Source organism: Euleptes europaea, chromosome 5, assembly GCF_029931775.1.
Source record: "Euleptes europaea isolate rEulEur1 chromosome 5, rEulEur1.hap1, whole genome shotgun sequence".
NCBI classification, from domain to species: domain Eukaryota; kingdom Metazoa; phylum Chordata; class Lepidosauria; order Squamata; family Sphaerodactylidae; genus Euleptes; species Euleptes europaea.
Genome location: NC_079316.1, coordinates 57089850 through 57112644, shown reverse-complemented (window position 1 = coordinate 57112644; position 22795 = coordinate 57089850). Strand labels below are relative to the sequence as shown.

General features: G+C 43.6%; 1 protein-coding gene across 1 annotated transcript in view; it reads right to left on the bottom strand.

The window, feature by feature from the left end:
• Positions 1 to 22795, bottom strand: part of SORCS3 (sortilin related VPS10 domain containing receptor 3) — a 564006-nt gene that overhangs the window by 250477 nt on the left and 290734 nt on the right. Inside the window, exon 4 of the mRNA XM_056849278.1 lies at positions 9997 to 10155. Within this exon, the coding sequence (XP_056705256.1) occupies positions 9997 to 10155 (159 nt within the window). The remainder of the gene's footprint in view (positions 1 to 9996; positions 10156 to 22795) is intronic.

The following is a 22795-nucleotide window of genomic DNA, read 5'->3' as shown; positions in this document are numbered from 1 at the left end:
GAAGGGATTCATTCAATGGTTTGGAAATGTTTGGTTTAAAGGAAAGCACTCTGTAATCAGCTTGACATTTTCTAACCTCTAAATAAGTAGTTGCCATCAGCAAACTTTGCTACCTTGCTCTTTCACCTGACTCTTATCCCAGAATTGCTAGATTAATTGTTAGGAAATTATCCCCTGATAATACACCTCTCTCTTGCCTGGAGTAGTGCACACACATGCAATTTTTTGTTCATAGGATTTAATCAATTCTGCATCAACAGATGTAATTTAGGCATCAGAACACACTATAATTAATTGAAACAAAACAGTAAAAGCTTAAAACGAGGGTTAAAATGATGGGAGTAACAGTTAAAGTCTAGTAGAACAGGTGAACTTGTTTTTTTTTGGGGGGGGGGAGAACTTAAGAAGGGGAAAACTCAGGCTCATTGAACATTAGTTGTTCATTCCTAAAACAGCTCTTGGCCACAAGGCAAGGGCACCTGCCCTGAGCCCCATGTTGAGAAGGGCCCCAACTGTTGTGCAGCTGCTGCCATGTCTGCTGCCCTGAAGCCATCACCACCACTGTGACTCCAGAGGCTCTGTATCACAGAGGCTTCACTCACTGAGGCAGCAACCAGAAGTAATCTTCCTGTGCCAGACTGAACTTGTAGGGAGAAGCCTGACTCATCAGCTCATTTGATTGAAAGAGGCCATGGCAGACTGCCAGTGGAGGAATATGGTGCCAAGCTCAAAATCAGAGTGAGGTAGTGCCTCAAGAGAAAACCAGGGCTTTCAGGGCAGGGGAGGTGGGAGCATGTGCTGAGGCAGTACCAACAGAAGCAGAAATGGCCACAGTTAAGAAGGGAATGCTGTGAGGGAATCGTGAGGCTGTGGGGTGGACTTGAATGGAATGGAAGAGAGGAGGTGTCTCTGTAGACTTTGTGTGTGTGACACAGAGAGAATGAACGATAATAAATCTGTTCTTCAAAGTCAGCTGAAGCTGTTTGTGTTGGGAACTTGAAAGGATGCATTATCATCATCTGCCGTCCCCATTTTCAAAGTCTGTCAGGCTGACTGAGGAGATCCCTTCACACATGGAAGGAAAACTTCTGCCACAACAATTGCCAGGCCTGATTAACACAAGAAAGAGAAACATCGACTTTGCATGCAGCAGCAATGGAGGGAGGATGGGAGGCAAATTCTGTGACAGGGATCATCAGGAAAGGAACTGAGAATCAAACAGCAAGTATTATAAGGTCCCCAGACACAGCTATCAAGCACACCCGGTCTTTTGCCTCCTGGAATCATTGTGCAAACCTGTCATTCTGATACTTGTAATTATAATTTATAAAAAAATTAAAAAGTTGTTTCCATTGTCCAATTCTGATCCTAGGGGATGGCAACCTTCAGATGATGGGATTATCAGCACATAGCCCTGATTCCCCTGGTAATTTGCAAGCAGGATCACCCCACCTACCACCCTGTGACACAGCACATGATCCTTCATGGAGACTTCGAACAGTCCCCAGTCTCAGCTTCACTTTCCCCTTTTCAGCCTCTGCACCCCGATTGCTGACTGGGATCACCAAACATGAGGAGTTGCTACATGTCATTCATCTCCTATTCTCGGAATTCTCCCAGATCTCAACTCTCACAGGATAAGGATCATACTAGTCATCACCTACAGCTCACAACTTAAATCATCTCAATTAATCATTAATGACCTACATTTTTTTCCTGGATAAGGATATTTCTCTTTCACAGACCATATGTGGTAGACCTTTCCTTACTGAGATGCAACCTCCTAATTTAAAACAATTTCTCACCTACAGCCAGGGAACAACCAGCACAACCAAACCCAGGAACCAAACAATGTAGCAGACCTAGATGCCAACTTTGTCCCCATATAGAATCTGGTGCCAACAATGCCCTTCTACTATCTGCATTGGACAAATGTGTTTGTCTTTACAGTTAAGAGACCCACTTCATCATCGGGCTTCTGCATGCAAAGCCGTCAACAAGGAAGAATGCCAAAGAGCAGGTATAGTGTTTGCAGCTCTGCTTTATGGCTAGGGAAAGCCCACAGGCTTAATTTCTAATGCTTGTTTGCCAAATAAAACCTGCTCCTTGCCTTTAGCAGCGTATATTTGTATTTGGAGTATGTTATGGAAAAACTATGTGATATTTCTTTTTCCTTATCTCCTTACACTTGTTTATGAATATAATCAGATTTTTCTATGCATGATCTTACTTTTGCACTTTACATTGATGACATGTACCAAATTGTGCCTGCACCAGAACAAGTAATTTATGCAACAATCTAGCCATGCTAGCAGAGAGAGGACAAAAAAGGGGCACAGTTAAGTAGGAATGGAACAGTGGCTAGCTTAAGAAGTATCCTGCCCATCAGTCTCAGGATCTGATCAACTTATTGCACAAGCTCAGGACTGAACACAGGGTGTGACAGACAGTGGCATTCTGAAGAATTGTCCGAGTCACAGAACCCCTTTATTGACAGGGATTTCTAATGGAATTCTAAGGATAGCAGTTAAAAAAACCTGACAGTTGGGAACAGACAGTTGAAAGAGAGCTGTTAACGGATAGTGTGAGAGACAGCAGAGTGAGCTGCAAGCTGTCTATGGAGGATTATCCTCTGGAGTAAGAGGAATACACTTGCATTTAGGATCAAGAAGGAGCCATAACCAGTTATAAAGGAAAATAGCTCAACTATTTAGAGGGTGACCCCTAAGGCCCTTTTCAGATTATTGTTCTAAACTAGATGTCATCCGTTGTTGGCCTGAAAAAAAGTAAAGTGATACAATGTCGCTATTTTTTCCTGCCTTTTTCTGCGTGGTGTTCTTTTTCAGCTACAGCGACAGGCAGGCCAATGGTGCTGCTACAGCACTATAGCACAAATCTTAGAATGTTCAAAAAAGCTGAAGAAGAATGCCAGGTGGAAAAAGGCGGGGAGGGAATAGCAGGCCTTTCGGAAGTGCTCCAGACAGTTCAAATAGCACACTGGAGCAATTCAGTGTGCTATTTGAACTGTCTGGAGCACTTCCGAAAGTTGTGAGGAACAGGTTGTGAGGACCGGAGATTAGTAGCTGGTATGAAGTAGCAAATTAACAGGAAACACGGTTAGAAACAGGAGCCACAAGATCTTAGGCCACTCAAGGTAGTGCATATATACAATAAAACCATTTACAATCATTTAAAATTGAAATGTCGGTAGTTGGCTCATTGGACTTTGTGAACGTTTAGACTTTGTAAGGTTTTAGCCTGGTTTGATAATGCCAGCAGTGAGAAAAGGCATCTGCCTAAGTAATTCTTTACTTTTGTTATTTTTATGTTATTTCATTTTGCTTTATCTGCATAATACATGGAACTATTACTGAATTTCATTGCTGCTCTAGTCTTATTCAGATTGAATTTTCTTTTATGATTTTTCCATGCTCAGAATGAAACTAATGTCACCAGTTTTTTCTTAAGCATGAACAGCATAAAAACGGTGTAACAATGGCATATGACATGCCATTGGTGTAAAAATGCCCTACAAAGAAAATGAGAAATTTGCCAGAGGAAAAAGAAGAAAAAATATTTTCCCAACCATGCACAAAAATTAAAAGAAACTATATAATATCGTTGGCGAAATCATTTTTCATATACTTATAAGGTTTTTTTTTTTTAAAAAGTTTACTTTATATACCGTATGTACCCGTGTATAAGCCAACCCGCGTATAAGCCGAGGTGCCTAATTTCTCCCCAAAAATGGGGAAAAATTAGGCACCCGCGTATAAGCCGAGGGTCGGCTTATAACCCCTCCCCCCCCGCAGGCTTACCTTCTGGGCTCCTGGCAGCGGGAAGCGGCGGATCCGGCGGGGGCGGCCTTCCTGCAGCTGCAGGAGGCCCCCCCAGGCCGCTTCTGGTGGCGGGAAGTGGCGTGGGCCCGGTGGGGGCGGCGGGGCGGCCTCCCTGCAGCCACAGGAGGCCTTTGGAGGTCGCTCCCGGCCGGGAAAAGGCGGCGGGGGCAGCGGCGCGGCCTCCCTGCGGCCGCAGGAGGCCTTTGGAGTCTGCTCCCGGCCAAGAAAAGGCGGCGGGGGCAGCGGCGCGGCCTCCCTGCAGCCGCAGGGGGCCTTTGGAGGCCGCTCCCGGCCGGGAAAAGGCAGCAGGGGCGGCGGAGCAGCCTCCCTGTGGCCACAGGAGGCCTTTGGAGGTCGCTCCCAACCGGGAAAAGGTGGCGGGGGCGGCGGAGTGGCCTCCCTGCGGCCGCAGGGGGCCTTTGGAGGCTGCTCCTGGCTGGGGAAAGGCGGCGGTGGCGGTAAGTTCCCCCTCCCTCCCCCCTCTACCGTATTGACCCGCGTATAAGCCGAGTTCGGCTTTTTCAGGCCTTTTTTTGGGCTGAAAAACCCAGCTTATACGCGAGTATATACGGTATACTATATTACACACACACACACACGTGCATATTTGTGAGGACCTGCAAAAGTCACTGGAGGCAATTTCTCACTTGCCAGAGCAGCCACTCCTCAGCCAGCCTGCCCGCCTGCTGCATCACGAGCTCTGCCTGTCCAGCTCATATGGTGGTGGCAGCTTCCACTCCTCCTTTCCTGCCTACAGCATTGTCTCCTCTACCTGAGTGGCTTGCACGGCAGGGGTATTGGAGGTTCCCACTCTGTCTGCCTGCAATGCTCCTGGCTGCCTGGCTCGTGAGGTGGCAGCAGGGGCTCCCATTCCTCCCCCATGCAGTGCTGTTGCAACCACCACTACCACCACCTACTGGCTCACATGCCGATAGGGGAAGATGGTAACAGTGGCAAGAAAGGCATCCCTTGGATGGGCCAAAGGTGGCATCTCTACCAAATTGCTGTGCGAGATGCCTAGCCCCACCAGGAAAGGGGAGGAGTGGGTGTGTGATAGGAAGGCCATTCCATCCATTTTGCACCTCTCATGGGAAGGAGCACTCCCACCAAATGGCTGCCAGCTCCTCCACCACTGTAAGTTTTTAACCTTTTTAAATTAAAAAAAAATCAGTTTTCAGATTTTTGTACAGACCTCTCCTTATGCTGTACCTGACCCCAATGCATGGATTTTAAAATCTGCATGCCAAGGTCCTGCATCAAAACTATACTTTTGCATATGTATAAGTATAGCTCACCCCTAAAAATTTCCTTTTGCTTGTTTATGTTCATTTAATATATTTCTATAAACCATATAAATTTACCATAACCATAGGTAGGTAAAAGGGTATCAGTTTTATACCAACAAATTGCCTAAATTGCTTGGTTACACACTTTCCTGGAAAAAGTTTTATTTCTAGGGCTCTGCATCCAAGAATGCCTCCCTCCCTGAAAAAAATACAAAAGATGGATAAGCTGATGGGCACTGAAAAGCAGTCTTTGCTGTCACACCGAATGATTCAGTGTACTCAGACTGAATCTTTACCCTGTCCCAAGGGGGATTTAAGGGCAGTAATAACAGAGGTGGGTACCCTTCAATGGCAAATTGTGGTCTCAAGATCAGATTCTAACACTAATTCTTTTGCTTCAGATCTACAAGTCATTTCATCTTCCATTTGGGAAATGCAGGATCTCCAAAACAGCTTTCTTTGTATTTTTCCCCTCCTAGCTATTACTTGAGGCTAAGAATTGATCGTGGCAAATTCCAAGGCAGTAAGTTCAATAGAGAATTTGAGCACAGTCTCCACCTATGGGCACCATTCTGTCTCTCAACAAATCAACCATCAAATAAACAACTTGGAGGTGATGTGCCCACACTCTCAGTGGGAAAGAAGCTGGAACTTATGAAATGTAGAGGAGACACACAAGGGGATGAACTTGAAGTTATTCACCAGCACTCTTATATTTTTCATCCAGAACAGATTGAATGAACGTATGTAAATCTGCATGCAAAATTTTGAGTGCAGGATTTGGAATGTCAGATCTCAGAAATGGGGGTTGAGTTACAACAAAGCATCCTAAACCCAAAACTACCCTTCCATCAGCTACTTCTGACATCTCCTGACAAACGTATCATATTCTATGAAGCTCATCATTTGTCTCTTTCTTATAAGCTGCCTTTGTCCAAACACAGGCACAGTTTAAATGCTCACTTTCTACCTTAAAAGCAACATCAAACCATTCAGTGACATCAAATGGATATACTGGATCTTTCAATCTGTACTGAAGAATTTATGGATACACAGAACATCTGAGCTTGCAAAAGGTTGACATTTGACTAAGTCTTTCACAGAATAACCGCCTGGCACAATAAAGAACTCCATATTTACAGTGGCTTTGCATCTGAAAATGTCATCATGGCATCATCCAAAAAAATAGGAATGTGCACCTGATACTTTCTCTTAACAAGGGAAAGGACATACAGTATACAAGTTATTATCTATGGTTACTAGTCCAGTATATAACAAAACCCTTTAGAAGTGCATTGAATTACTTAGGTAAGATGGTAGAAAGACCTATAGAGTAGGAAAGGTTGCAGCACAGTTACTTAGCTTGTATTGTTCAATAACCCACCACTGAATTAACTTATCACTGTAGATTTCACAGATATCAGTGTTAAGTCAGACATCATCACTCACTCCTTTGCATGTTTCATCAAACACTGAAGTTTGAATCGCAGTTTTAATGATGTGATGGGGGAATCTCATGCTCCCATCTCTGTTTCTGTGCCCACAATTCTTGAACTTTGCTGCATGGGCAGGAAGGAAATCAACAAAGGTGCAAATACAGTTCTTCAATGATCTCAATGATCAAATTGAATAATCCCCAAACCTCCAAATGAAACCCCCTTTGGACTCATTCAGTTGAAAGTCCACAGATCATTATCATCAGACTTCTATCAGAATTTGAATTTTTAAATTGCAATACAATGTCCCTGTGGAAGCATTGAGGTGGTCTATCAGGGAGCAGGGATGTGAAAAAATAGTTTCATGGTTGCTACTTTGCATCCAGCTCTGACCTCGATAGCCCAGGCTAGCCTGATCTTGTCAGATCACAGAAGCTATGCTGAGTCAGCCACTATGCATCCAGTTCTCACTCATATTGCACTCCCCTTATTTCCCCATGGGATAACAAGTAACCCTTGAAAGAGTGGGAAAGTGCTGATCTCCTCCCCTCTCTCAAACATTTGAGAAAAAGGTTGCTGCAGTGTGTTTGACGCCATGTAATGCTTCTCTGAACTGCAGAATCCAACTCACAGAAAGGAAAGATGACTAGAAAGATTGGGGCCTTGACCAATGTGTGGACACAAAGTAAATAATAGAACCATTTAGCAGCTGGAATTGTAGAAGTGGAAGGATGCAATAGACTGGAAGATTTTGTCTAGCTCTGTGGTTTTTAACAGGGGCCATACACTCCCCTGGGGGGTGACCCTCAAATCTTGAAGGAATGGCATACAGCACTTTGGAGGGCAAACAGGAGTATTTGGAACTTTAGAATTTTAAGCAGTTCCTTCTTCCCACTTGCAGTGGCTTTTGCTATCCCCCTTGTTGTACTTGCAATTTCTTCAGTACTATTGTTGATTTAGTTGGCAAGAAATTGAGGCAACTGATAAATTATGGAAGCTGAAGCTGACTACTAATAGCAAGCCTAATATTAAGAAACTGGTCAATGGTCCTTAGACACAAGAATCTCATTGAATATATGCCTGAGATCTATTGAATGCATGTAAATATACAAATAAAATTGAATTGTCTGTATTGACATTTCTATGTTCTGATTTTTTACTTGTGAATTAGAGGGGTATTTAAGTTAACAATATTCTGTACTTGATAAGTGGTAGTGGATTAAAGGTTAAGAATCACTGGTCTAGTCAGAACCGTCTTGGAGATGAAGATACAGCTAGGTGGGCATCTCAGTACAGCAAAAGCTGAGTGGGCAAATGAAGGGCAGAAGAATTTAGGAATGCATTTGCAGGTTTGTGAGACTTGTTCATTTAGATTATTTACAAAGAACATAATGTTCTAAAATAACAGTTGAAGACTGACATAGATGTGTGTGTGTAAAGTGCCATCAAGTAGCTGCCAACATATGGCAACCCCTCATGTGGTTTTCAACGCAAGAGGCTAACAGAGATGGTTTGCCATTGTCTTCCTCTACATAACAACTCTGACATTCCTTGGTCGTCTCCCATCCAGATACTAACCAGGGTTGACCCTACTTAGCTTCTGAGATCTGACGAGATCAAGCTAGCCTGGGCCATCTAGGACAGGGCTAAAGATAAAGTCCCCTGTGCAAGCACTGGGTCATTAAAGACCCATGGGATGACGTCACATCATGAAGGTTACTAGGCAGACTGTGTTTATGGGGTTTGCCATTGCCTTCCCCAGTCATCTCCACTTTTACCCCCAGCAAGCTGGATACTCATTTTACTGATCTCAGAAGGACTGAAGCCTGAGTCAACCTTGAGCCGACTACCTGAAACCAGCTTCTGATGGGATCAAACTCAGGTCATGAGCAGAACTTTAACTACAGTACTGCAGCTTACCACTCTGAACCACCGGGCTCCCTTCTGACATAGATACTTCTGGAAAATCTACAGACCGGAGGCAGATGCTGTATTTCAAGACAATATACTGTATTACCTGATCTGGCAGTCTGACATAAACTTTTTTTCAAACTCACCAAACTGAGAGGGAAACCATATACTACTGCAGGAGCTAGAAACCAGCTCTGAACCATAATAAAATCATTGCTCAGATAAACTGCAACATTAGCGCTTACACTTACTGAAATAACTTTTTCTCCTCTAGCAGGATGGTAGAAGAATGGGCCGAGGGAACATGGTTTCAGCCAAGGATAAATCCAGCTGAAAAACTGCCATGCAGTTTCCTGGCAGCATAACTTTGGCTCTGACATTGTTTCTGGACTACTCCTATATGATCCCATCCATATCTTGCCAAGCCAGTGCATATTTTCTTCTCAAACAATACCAATAATGCCTTAGTTTCTAACAGAGAATCCTTTCTCATTATCTTTTGAGAAAGATTCTACAGTCAGCAGTAGTCTTTCAGTTCCTCTGGGATAATCTCATTAGCTTCAGAGAATGTGTGAAGAGTATAACTGACTGGTATTTCTGAAGCAGGGAGAAAAATCTCCAACACACATTCGCTGAGATTCTCAGTAGTTATGGTAGCTGTCCTGACTAAGAATCAAAGCAGGAAGGACCCCCATTAAGATCAAAGGAGCAAGACATATCACATACATGCTTGATTCTTCATACACTTTTTGTTTCAGATGACTGTAACCCTGCCACTGAATCTATAAGCAGTATCCAAAGATTGGCAAATCAGGGAATAAGAAGGGTATTACAGGAAATACAAAATGGCATTGCAGTCAAATACCACAGTCCAGATAAGTCTGAGTAATATAAAAAGCTGTATGCATAGATCTAGCTTCAAGCCACTCATAATGAGTTGGAGCACAGAGTGTTGACTGCAGTAATATGCACTATTCTGTATTACCTCTCCCATTACTAGATTAAGGATGTTACCAAGTTATTTGAAAATTCTGATTCCATCTGAAGTTCAAGTTTCCTTAATGGTATCACCACTTGGTCATCCTTTTTCCCAGTCACATTGCAGCCATCCTTTTCCACAATCATGCTAACAAAATTCAATAGAAATATCACCATTAAGATGGATGCCTCTTTTTTCTGTCAACTGCATAACAATGCCATCATGTAAAATTGGCATTAACAAACAAAAACGGAAAACTTGCTGAAGAAAATACACAGACAAAAATAATCGTTGCAACTATGCATAACAATTAAAAGAAGTGGAAAAATATATACATTGACAATCCCTGTACTGGATATAGACTTGTTTCTCATTCACAGCAATCTGTCAAGTAATTGCTACAGCCAATCCACATGGGGGGATGCACTTGAACTACTCTCACTGTGAAAGGGCTTTAATATTCATGTTGGCAAAATTTTATTAGCCACACAGTACAAAGCAAATATAAGAGAGTGGCAAACAAATATGTATTATGACCCATTTACCTTTTGGTCAATGCTGTAGGCCAGAATCCAGTCCTCTTGCTTAGGATGGAAGAGCAGACTTTGGATGTAGAAGCTGAGTCGATATTTTTGATAGGTGGCACCTTCATCGTTACTGATCAGTATGCTACTTTCAATGTCAGGGTCACTCAGGAGCATGATCTATACAAGAAGAAGGAAAACACAGTAAAATTTATTAATTTATCTCAAACATTTATAGATCTCTGCCTTTCTCTCTGAAAAACTAGGACCCAAGACTCCGGAAAGCTCATATTGAACTTTAGGGTGCTTTGAAATAACAACAATAAAACAAATACATCACAAAACATCAAATAATAACCAGTAAAACAGTCACAAATAAAAAATAGAGTCTAGGGAGTTGTTCTTCAAAACCATTGTTAGATACACTCATCCAGATGAGACAAAAGCCCTCCTAATTAAATGTAAGTCTTGCACCCCCTCTGAAACTGCAGAAGAGATGTAGACTTTCTGTCCTCTGGGAAACTGTTCGACAGCGTCAGAGCTGCTCAAAAAAGCCCACGAAAGGGCAAGCATAATTTATACTCTCACAGGGGCTGGAACCACTAGAAGATATTGCTGTGTTGACCAGAGCTACCACATGAGTTCATGCCAGAAGAGTCCACCCTTCAGGTATGTGGGCTCCACTTTGTATTAAGGACCAACACCTTCAATTTAATTCAGAAAACAACATCAAATGATCCTAAAATAGGTATAATCCCAGCCTCTGACAACAGACTACCACATTTTGCACTAATTGCAGTTTCCAAATCATCTTCAAGGGCAGCCCCACATAAAATCAGGTCATCAGATCAAAGACCACCAAAGTGGTATCCAACAGTCAGCAATCCTAATTTAAAACAACAACCCACTTCCTTGTCAAAGTTTACACACACTTCAGTTTGGTATCTACTATTGGTAGTCATAGATGAAAGACATCTCAATGTGATTTCAGATATAATCATGTCTGCATTTTTCACTAAGGGGATAAGAAGGAATGAATTTCTTTTGGGGCAATCTCCTTCAGACAGCCCCCATGGTCATGACTTCAACCAGCTCCAATATCACCACCACCACCTTTTAAAACCTGCTTTCCAGAAGAAGGTTGCCCTGAGTAGAGGCTTTGTTTCCCCACACCATGACCATCTCTTGGAATCAGATTTTTCATGACCACAATAAAGGACTGCTCACAGGATGTCATTTGCCACCAAAAGAAATGTTTTCCATGCCTTATTTCTCTTGCATTTAAGCCTTTTTCCTCCGTTTGGAAGCTAATTTGCATGTACATTATGCAAAGCGATCCAGAAATGAAGGCAGCCCCCAAACTTTGAGGTGCCAGCCTGTCAATTGGCTCTTTCCACCAGTCATCAGCAACACTGAACTTTTGAACCTGAAAACCAATGGACAGCTCGGCTCTCAAATGCCTGGAGGATGGGAGTGACCCCTTTGTGGGCCCATAAAATTGAACCTCCTGTCCCAAAGTTCACCAAACTTTGGTGACCATTGAAGGAGAGTCCCTTGCAGCTATGCTGCAAATCTGGGGACTCTACTTCCAAAAATGCCCCCCGCCCTGGAGCTTCGAAAAAGTCCCCATAGACTATAATGGACCAGAATTTTTTGGGAAACCCAAAAATAGAGCCGAATACTGAAATTTACCATTATGGTATTTGGCTTATTTTGGGTTTACTGAAAAAAATCAGGCCCAATAAACCCGAACCCAACATTTACTGAAAATTTGTTTTTCAACAATCCTAAAGCCATGTTTATATCAAAACTGCTCGAACAGCAACATTTAAACTAACTTGTGAGAGAAAGCAGATAGGAAGCGGGGAGCATCCCAGTTTAGGATGACATCCCTAAGGGACGATGGGTTAACTGATGTGTATGATTTAGATGGGAACTGGCTAGAATTTGAGCATGAGAATGAATGAGAAAATGGCAGCTGTTTAAGGGAGTAGTAGTAGTAGTCAACCCTGGTTAGTATTTGGATGGGAGACCACCAAGGAATACCAGGGTTGCTGTGCAGAGGAAGGCACTGGCAAACCACCTCTGTTAGTCTCTTGCCATGAAAACCCCAAAAGGGGTTGCCATAAGTCGGCTGTGACTTGATGCGCTTTACACACACACAGTAGTAGTCGTTGTCATAGTATAAAACCAACAGCCACAGTGGAAAATGCAAACACAGAGGACACTTGGAAAGGTATAGGGGTTTATCTGCAAATGCCAGCTTCAGTTAGGATGAGACAGCTGGAGTGCTTAGTATTAATGAGAACACAGATATAGCAGGCATTTAATAAACCTCATGGGATGGGAAAAATCAGTTGGATGTGGCTATCGCAGGTGTAAGAGCAGAGAAGGAAGGTACTCTGCTGTACTGTTTGAATACACATGAAGTGACTTCCCAAATAAGCTTAAGCTGCTTATGAACAACCAAACTGTTCAACAAAACAACATCTTCTTGCTTGTGACGACTGAACAGAATTTAAATCAAACCATTAGTGTTGAAGCATCCCTGTCCAGATGTACCGTATATACTCGCGTATAAGCCGACCCGCGTATAAGCCGAGGTGCCTAATTTCACCCCAAAAATGGGGAAAAATTAGGCACCCGCGTATAAGCCGAGGGTCGGCTTATACAACCCCCGGGTCGCCCTCCTGCCTGGCCTCCCGGGCCCTCCAGACCCACCCCGACCCCAGCGCCACCCTAGGGGGGGGAGGGGGAAGAGTCCCTGAACCCCCTACTTACCGGGAGAGGCAGCGATCAGCTGGCGGCGGCGCCCCCCCCCCAGCGCACAGGAGGCTGCGCAGGCCACTCCTGGCCCGGGGGAAGGCGGCTGGAGACGGTGGCGGCAGGCCCCCCCCCCGGCACGCAGGAGGCTGCGCAGGCCGCTCCTGGCCCGGGGGAAGGCGCGCTAGAGGCGGCGGCAGGCCTCCCCCGGTGCGCAGGAGGCTGCGCAGGCCGCTCCTGGCCCGGGGGAAAGCGCGCTGGAGGCGGCGATGGAGACGGGGCCCCCCAGCACACAGGAGGCTGCGCAGGCCGCTCCTGGCCCGGAGGAAGGCGCACTGGAGGAGGTGGCGGTAAGTTTTCCCCCCCTCCACCTACAGTATTGACCCGCGTATAAGCCGAGTTGGGATTTTTCAGCCCTTTTTCTGGGCTGAAAAACTCGGCCTATACGTGAGTATCGCGTATAAATCGACCCACATATAAGCCGAGGTGCCTAATTTCACCCCAAAAATGAGGAAAAATTAGGCACCCGCATATAAGCCAAGGGTCGGCTTATACAACCCCCGGGTCGCCCTCCCGCCCGGCCTCCCGGGCCCTCCACACCCACCCCGTCCCCAGCGCCACCCTAGGGGGGGAGGGGGAAGAGCCCCTGAACCCCCTACTTACCGGGAGAGGCGGTGATCAGCTGGCGGCAGGGCCCCCCCAGCGCGCAGGAGGCTGCACAGGCCGCTCCTGGCCCGGGGGAAGGCGCGCTGGAGGCGGCGGCGGCGGCCCCCCCGGCGCGCAGGAGGCTGCGCAGGCCGCTCCTGGCCCAGGGGAAGGCGCGCTGGAGGCGGTGGCGGCGGCCCCTCCGGTGCACAGTAGGCTGCGCAGGCCACTCCTGGCCCGGGGGAAGGATCGCTGGAGGTGCCCCCCCCCCCCGGCGTGCAGGAGGCTGCGCAGGCCGCTCCTGGTCCGGGGGAAGGCGCGCTGGAGGAGGCGGTAGCGGTAAGTTTCCCCCTTCCCTCCACCTACCATATTGACCCGTGTATAAGCCGAGTTGGGATTTTTCAGCCCTTTTTTGGGCTGAAAAACCTGGCCTATACGCGAGTATATACAGTAAAATCCTAACAGAAATATGCAACTTGTGACTAAAATCAGCCCTCCTTCTAAAGGCAGTAAATAAAAAAGGGATCCAGAGATCCTAGAAATTACAGGTCTGTTAGTCTAGCATCTGTTGCAGATAAATAGGTTACTTGAAAATAATAGAATTATCAAGTGCATAAATTAACAAGTTACTAAGGAAGAATTAGCATACTTTAGTAAATGGAAGTCCTTTTGGAGTTCATGGATGATCCCATAGACATGGACTTCCCCAAAGTTTTTGATGAAGTCCTTCAGCAAACATTCCCAATTTAACTTAGCAGTCATGAGATAAGAGGATAATCCTTTTATGAATTATAAATTGGTTAAGCAGGAAGCAGAGAAGAGGTGTAAGATCCTTTTGCAATGAAGGAACATAGGCAGGAGGGTTTCATAAAGAGAATGATGAGACAGAGTGTCACCAGCTCTTTCAGAGCTGGATACTGGGGACAAAGCTAGGGGCTCTGGCTCAGCAGCACCCAATACAATCTGTAGCCTCTGACCAGAGCTAATGAGACAGCATTTGTTTCTTTTAGCCATCTATGGGTTAAAATGAGAGAGTGCCTGGCTTCCCAGAGAGGTTCCCTCCAGTTCTAGGAGGGCTTTGCTCTCCTTTGGTTGCAGGAACTCCATCTCCACGTGTTTTGCTTTCTGTTTTGCTAGGGGCAGCTACCTTGTAGTTTGAATGTGGTAGTTTATTGTGTGCATAAAGTGGACAGTGACTCCCATAACACAACAGGGTACTCAATGAAACTGAATTACAGAAGATTCAGAACAAAGCAAGGGAAAGTATGGTTTCAGCCTATGAATAATTATTTTGTAGAATCCACTGCCACAAAATGTTGTGATGCTCACAAGTTTAGATGACTTTATAAAGGGATTAGAAAATCTCATGGAAGGCAACTAATGGCCATGAATAACCAATGACTGCTCCATGAGAACTTCAGGTTCAGAGGCTTTAGCTCACTGAATTCAAGCTGGACTATCATAATGAATTGTACATGTTGAATGAATAAAATACTGTCTCACTCTGTCCATTTACTGCCCAGGTTCCAGATATGTGGTTTTTAAAGAGTTGGTATGCCCTGTGAATACAATGAAAAATTCCCACAGTCTGCAATGTTTGCAGCTTGTCTGAGGAAGAGTTCTGGGGAACTCCAAAGTTTGCTCATTCACTATTTTATGATATTTCTGTTGATTCTAATAAAAAGTATTCCCCTACTGTTGCTCTTAGATTTTTTTTCTATTGGATCAGCACAGCTATCTGCAGGGGTGTTTTTTTTTACTTCTATGAGACTTAGTTCAACTAGAATTATCACTGTTTCATCATCTCTGGGGCCACCATGACAACAATTCAATGTACCATAGAAATATAACCTTGCTCGTTTCTTTCCTTTGCTTCCCAAAGGTCTTCTCTTTTATACTATAAAAGAATAAGGTTCTCACCTCTAATTCCCGTTTGAGACACTAAACCATCTTTTCGGGATTTAAAAAAGCTTCCAATTGAGGCCTGTTTTGTTTCCGGATATATTTATTCACACTGAGGGGATAAGAACGACATCTGTAACATTTGCTTACATCTGCACAGTAGATGAGAGAATTTAAGACTGCCATAAAGCAAAACACCCCAGAACAACTGTACTTTCAAAAGGAGAGTTCTCAGGGAATACCAAGATTTTCCTCTACAATGCTAAAGGTTATCAAGTGAATTATGGTTTAGTTTAAAATTTTTACTCTCAGGCTATTGCTCTGAGATCCTTGGATAAAGACACCAAGAAGCTTAATGCTAGCACGTAGCAGATGGATACCCAATTGTGTATAATGCTGCTTATGTTGCTAAAATTGCTCGTTACAGAATCGCAACAGAGCCAGAGATACCTTTAGTTCTGAAATAAAGGCCACACTCATGGAGTCCACTACAGATGCAAGACAATGAATAGTAAGAAAATATGACATTAACATACACACCAAGGGAAATTAGAATCAAAGCAGACATCCAGGTCAGATCAAAATGGATAAATTATATGACAGTTTAGGTCAGAGTCAAGTTGCAGAGTGAGATTAAGAGTAGGGTTGCCAACCTCCAGGTGATGGCTGGAGATCTGCCACTAGTACAACTGATGTCCAGGTGACAGAGATCAGTCCCTTTGGAGAAAATGACCACTTTGGAAGATGGACTCTATGCCATTATACCCCATTGATGTCTCTCCCCTTCCAAAGCCACACCCTTCCTAGTCTCCACCCCCCCCCAAATCTCCAGGTATTTGCTAACCTGGAGCTGGCAACCCTACCTGTACCTGATGCTTTAGCTAGTATGCTGTATTGTGCCATAATTGGGATTATTCTTCCACTCACTGTTATCAGATTGCTCAAAGAAGATTTACCATCTTTATTGCAGGTATGCTGCATATTACATAATGAAGTAGTTCTGTTATTATTATTTTTGCTCTTGGACCAGAAAGAGAATGTACTGCAATTTTAAATATTTTGCTTTCTTTAACTTTTAGAAATAAAACATCTGTGAATTATATCTGGTTTGGTTACTGTGTGAACAAGAATCACCTTAGAGCTCATGGTGAAGTGATTTGGTGGCTTTGCCGGGTTTGGGGGAGGCTGCTTGGGGTTCTAGGAACAACATCCCTGTAGGGTGGTTTCAGTCCAGAAAATGTCTGGTCATGTTGAAGTACGGTTGCCAACCTCCAGCTGGTAGCTGGAGATCTCCCACTATCTCTGTCCAGGCAACAGAGATCAGTTTACCTGGAGAAAGTAGCCACTTTGGATGGTGGACTCTATGGCATTATACCCCATTGAAGTCCCTCCCCTCCTCAAACCCCATTCGCCTCAATCTCCACCTCCAAAATCTCTAGGTATTTCCCAACCCAGAGCTGGCAACCCTATGTTGAAGTAAAGGCTAGGGTTGCCAACCTCCATGTGGGGCCTGGAGATTTTACAGAATTACCCATAGATCTCCTGACAGCACAGATCAGCTCTCCTGGAAAAGATAGCTTTGAAAGGTGTTTTCTGTGGCACTATACCCTGCTGAAGTCTTTCTCATCCCCAAGTTCCACCTTCTCCAGGCTCCATCCCCCAAACCTCCAGAAATTTCTCAACCCAAAGTTGGCAACCCTAGTAAAGGTTCTGGCTTGCTGTAGCTCTCGTTTGCTTCCTGACCTATTCCTGTGTAACTGCTTCTCATAATATCATCATAATAACAAGAAGCCAGGGCCTCAGCTGCACATCCCTGGTTCAACTTCTGGTTTTGCAGTTTTAGCCAGACAGACCCCTTTGCCAAAGCCTTTGGGTTTGGCCCCACAAGATGGGGGGGGGGACTGCACAAATCAGCCCGTAACCACCCAGGTGGTTGGGCAGCTGATTCCAAGTGTGATAAATAACAGGTGGCTGTTATATTAAAGCTCAGATCCATTTAATTTTGCTGTAAACTGAAGATTGGAAAGCTGATTATGAAAAAACAGAGGGTGCATTCTGCTCCATCTTAATGGAACGAGCTTCCCTCGTTCTCCCAAGCAAAAAAAAAAAAAAAGACTGAACCAAAATACCTTTTATGTGTGGGAAAACACTGCCTTACATTTGTCAAAGAGTAAAACTGCCACTTCTTATTGTGCATCTTCAGCAAAAGATCTACTCCAATAGTGATTTAGATTAATCACTTTTAATAAACAGCCAATAAACAAACACCAGCAAGAATGTGCCTCTGTGCCAATGCCCAGCATCGCCATTTATAATTGCCATAAGAAACACCAGAGTGTTGTCAAATATAATTTATAGGCTTTTAAGATGTAATCATTTTCTATAATATTAGATTAAATGGCAGCCCTTTATTAAAGAGGAAATTATGGTTCACCTTGCTGCCTTCTAGAACATTTTATATATTGTTTTCTGCAGACTGAGGAAAGGTACAGAGTACATTGTGGGATGGGGGTGGGGAGTCCTGCAAAATATTGCTGGAATAGAATATGACTTTACGTCTAGCACTGCAGCCCACCTTCAGAAACTGCCATGTGAACAAAAGCACAGTCTAGATGGGGTACCTTAATGCTGCTCCATTGCTGCAGGGTAATTAGCCAGATGATCCTACTGCAAAAGGAATTGTCAGCACAAAGTCTGTGGGCTACATGCAGGTTTGAAAGGATTGTTGCAAGGACCTGGCACAATCGCAACAGCGCTTACAGCTCTTGCTATCATCCTGAAGACCGCATTTGGTTTCTTCTGGTTTAAAAGCATGCTTTTTCATGTAAGTTCTTAGAGCTCATAGTACGATCGCGAAACTCCAGGTGGTGGCTGGAGACCTCCCGCTATTACAACCAATCTCCAGGCAATGGAGATCAGTTCCCCTGGAGAAAATGGCCACTTTGGCAATTGGACTCTATGGCATTGAAGTCCCTCCCCTCTCCATATCCCACCCTCCTCAGGCTCCACCCCCAAAATCTCTAGGTATTTCTCAACCTGGAGCTGGCAACCATAGCTCATAGTGATAAAGTGATATCAATATCAATATCATAGTGATATATATATTGATGCACCTTCCTAAAATCCACAAATCCACCAATTATATTTTTATTTTGCCCTTACTGCATGGAGCTCAGTACATCTTATACCACTGTCCCCTTCTCATTTTCATAGCAACAGCTGTCAGGTAAGTTGGGCTCAGGCAGAGACTAGGGCAAGGTCACCCAACGAGTATCATGACAGAGTGGGGATTAACCCAGGTTTCCCCAAACCTAGTCTAGCACAGCTTTGACCTGACCTGGATAGCCAGGATAGCCGATCTTGTCCAATTTCAGAAGCTAAGCAGGGTCAGCCCTATTCAGTATTTGGATGGGAGACCACCAAGGAAGTCCAGGGTTGCTACACAGGTGGGCAATGGCAAACCACCTCTGAAAGTCTCTTGCCTTGAAAACCCTACAGAGTTGGCCTAAGTCAGCTGTGACTTAATGGCAAAAAAAAGGTCTAGTACTCTACTATACCACACTGGCTCTCAATGAAAGTGGTCACCAGGAAGGCCATTTGGTGATGATGCAACTGTATGCAAAGCAAGATTAACTATACAACCCATTCCCTTCTCAGGAGTAACTGAAAGATTTCTCGCTTGCTTCAGTGTACAATTTTCTCAATCGTTCAGCTGATGGAGCACCCAGTTAATAAAGGGTGATCTCCAAACAAAGGTATCTTGTTTTATTTCTAGGGATGCCAACCTCCAGGTACTAGCTGGAGATCTCCTGCTATTACAACTGATCTCCAGTCGATAGAGCAGTTCACCTGGAGAAAATGGCCACTTTGGCAATTGGACTCTAAACTGCCCAGAGTTGTTTTTTTTAATCATCTGCTTGTAGGGTTGCCAGGTCCCTCTTCAACACTGGCGGGAGGTTTTTGGGGCAGAGCCTGAGGAGGGTGGGGTTTGAGGAGGGAAGGGACTTCAATGCCATAGAGTCCAGTGGCCAAAGCAGCCATTTTCTCCAGGTGATCTGATCTCTATCGGCTGGAAATCAGTTGTAATAGCAGGAGATCTCCAGCTAGTACCTGGAGGTTGGCAACCCTATCTGCTTGGAAGGCCAAATAAAGCCCCAGTGAAAGTGACTTTGGCCAGGCTGCCTTAAACTGACCTCCTTTTTTACCCCATGCCTGCCATTCACATTCTGGTACATAAGGGCAGCCATGCATAGCCTCTGTGAATCGCACACACAAGCTATAAAAGTTATATCACCCATTTTCCTCTCCCTCTTAAAGGATGGTTGCAGACATAAATGCCTGGAGATCTCGTCTGCCCAGAGCAGTATTTCTGACTAAAGTCCTTTCTGAATGAGAATGAAACAATGAGCCATAAAGATACATTTCTATTAATATCATCATTCCATGAGCCTCATTATTTTTTTCCCATCCAAACATAAATTTTGAGTGTAAATTACTTGAGTCCACCTCTCTATATTGGCGCCGGGAAGTTTTATGGGTACTATATCACCACTGAGTTACATTAGGAGAAAGAATCTTAGGAAATGAATAAATAAGACAAGTTAGAAATAAATGCCTTTTGTTCCCAGGAAAATAATAGAAGGCGCTAAAGCCTTCCTTATAAGCATCCAGTTTATCATCTTCCTGTATACTTCCCAGGTTAGCCAACTTCACTTTAGGTTTTTTTTAAGGCAGCGAGCCTCAGAACCAACCTGGTGTTGGAACGCATGCTGAGCTAAAAAAGAGCTTTCTACTTGGCACAACACTGACCATTTCATCATTAAAAAATCACTGCATTTGGAACATTTCAAAATAAAATGGTGCTCCACCTGAAGAAACGTTTGGAAAGGGCAGCAGCATCGGATCCAATGGTTATTGCATCTTCATGATTTCCAGAGCAAGGGCACTCATCAAAGATGGGTCTGAACCTTCCAGAATCTACTGAAACACAAACCCAAGTTGGAGACTTCCCTTATCCCCAGTGCAAATGGTATCTTATTATTTGAGGATGTTATTGGCATTGTGTGTGCAAATAGTCCCTCAGAACAAGCTCCCTATATCTGGAAAGTCAGCATGTGTGAGAATACTATCCTCCTTTTTTCCTTTGCAAATATTTGGCAGCCACTCCCCACCCCATTTCATTCCTCCATGAGTGATCCCACACAGAATATGACAATATCATATTGCCACATTGATAATTAAATTTAGCCTTATGGTTAAATCCACAAGAACAAATGAAGTTCATTTGGGGATAAATATTCCCTGCATTGGCCCCATGGATTATTTTAGCCACTGAGCGATCACTGTAATAACCAAGCAGCTTGTTAAAGTTTTTTTCAGTAATCTCCCCAAAATCACTAATGGGGGGTCATTTATATTGTACCCACAGATAATACTGTCGAAGGCACCCCCCTCCTTAAATCCCCCTTTTCCAGTGTAACTAACATAAAACAACTTGCCAGTGTAACCAAAACCTGAGGTGCCCCATTAGAAGAAAGGCTCCAAGGTGGGGTGCCCAGACATAATATCCTGAAAGAAATGCCAAAATCCAACACCATTGCAAGCTTTTATTTTATTTTATTTTACTTTGCCTTAGGTTTGAGACTACTGATTCTCACAATTAGGTCTGTACTGATTCTGCACCCCATCCCTTTTATCCTGCCCCTTTTCCTGATACCTAAATAATTTTTAATGCAATGTCGCTATGTTTTCTTTTTGTTTTGAACTCAGACATACATCCTAAAAGTCTCTCAAACAAGCTACTTACAATAGCAAAGAAAGGATAATTCTCTCCTATCAAAGAGTCTGTTCTTTTCTCCTTTTCCTGCTCCCACTCCTGGATCTCAATAGAATGCTGTTCCAGAATAAGTCAGCAAAGGGCAGGAGAGACACCAGGTCTATTAATTTATCATGTACATCGTGATAACATTTAGACCCCATTTTTCTCACCTGGGGAGGGGGCTCCCCAGTTCCTTTTACCATTCAACCGCCAATCTGGCTATTCTCCCAGGTTGCCCTAATAGGTATGTAGACAATCCAGGATTGAATTTAAATACCATATAGCATCAGTTTTCTAAGCCTTTCCTTTCTGTAAAGTTGTTCTACTCTGCGTTCTCACAGATTTTCAAATTATTGTTTCAGTAGCTGATGTAGAAATTGTGGCACTGCTGACCTCCAAGAGGCATCACTGCTGTACCTGATAATATCTGGGCTATCCTGCACTCCTCCCCAAAGGGCCATCTTATCTGGACCTACCTACTTCCAACTTCTTGTAACATCTCATTATTACTTAGAAATTAACATTAATAACAGATTTAATTAATAGATATTGCTCCAGATTATCATCTTTCTGGAACATAATGATGTAATCTTACAGGATGAAGTGCACTCTCCTCACTTTATATGGGTTTATGAAGCATGTGTTATAAAAGTATCTCAGCCATACGGCTTTTATACCTTGGCACTCATTTCAAGACAATCCCATAAAATCCATGCAAATCTTAAAGTGTTAAAGGTGACTTTCAATACGGTAATGAAAGAAGCAGACAGACACCCAATGAAAATTAAAACAGCAAAGTACAATACAATCAGTCCTCAAGGCATCAGCCACGCAAATAATTTTTGAACGCAAGAAGTCCTCTGAAGGCTACAGGCCAAATCTTCTGCCGAAAGTAGAATTCTTTATCAAGTTGCATCAAACTTCTAAACCAATGGGCTGTTCAATAAATGAGCAAACTGAGGAGGAGAGTACTTGGGCTTCCTTTTAAATCTGTCATCTGAGAAACTCAGGGATAGCTCTATCCACAAACAGATAACTTAGCAGACTTCAAAAGAGAATGCTTGATTTGTTTTGGACTTTCCAGTATAGAAGCTGAAGTACATTTGGGAAAGCAGAATATGTTGCTCTTTTCTTGGGGGTGAATAAGCAATACAGGACCCCCTCTCTATTTATCTAAATCAAGGATGGTTTCAAGTTTTGTATCCCCAGTATTTCAACCCGCAAACACCTCATCTTGAGATTGCTTGTCCTTTGTGCAAATTGAGTTCATGAATGTTTAATTTCATGCCATGTTCGGTTTTCCTTGCACCCAATTTCCCCCCATAAAACATGCAGATTTTCAACTTTAATTAAGCATCAAATAATCAGCCATATAGGTACATTGTACATATAAATTGAATTTAGGCATAGTTATGGGGTATATTGAATATAAAGATGTACTGCATGCCTATGCAATAGAAATGAAACTTTTTTTAAAAAAAAGCAGAGAACCAAAACTCTTGACAAAAATATAAGTAAATATGAAAAGAAGTGACATACACTCATCCCTCACAGAAACTACCTTTGGAAAAGGACAAAGGAAGTAATCACAGTATCAAATTGGGGATTGGTATTCCCCATTCAGGATATCCTATCTTATGGCTTATTCAGCCATTCCATTTTATCAAACCAGCCTGAGGATGTCCCTGTGGC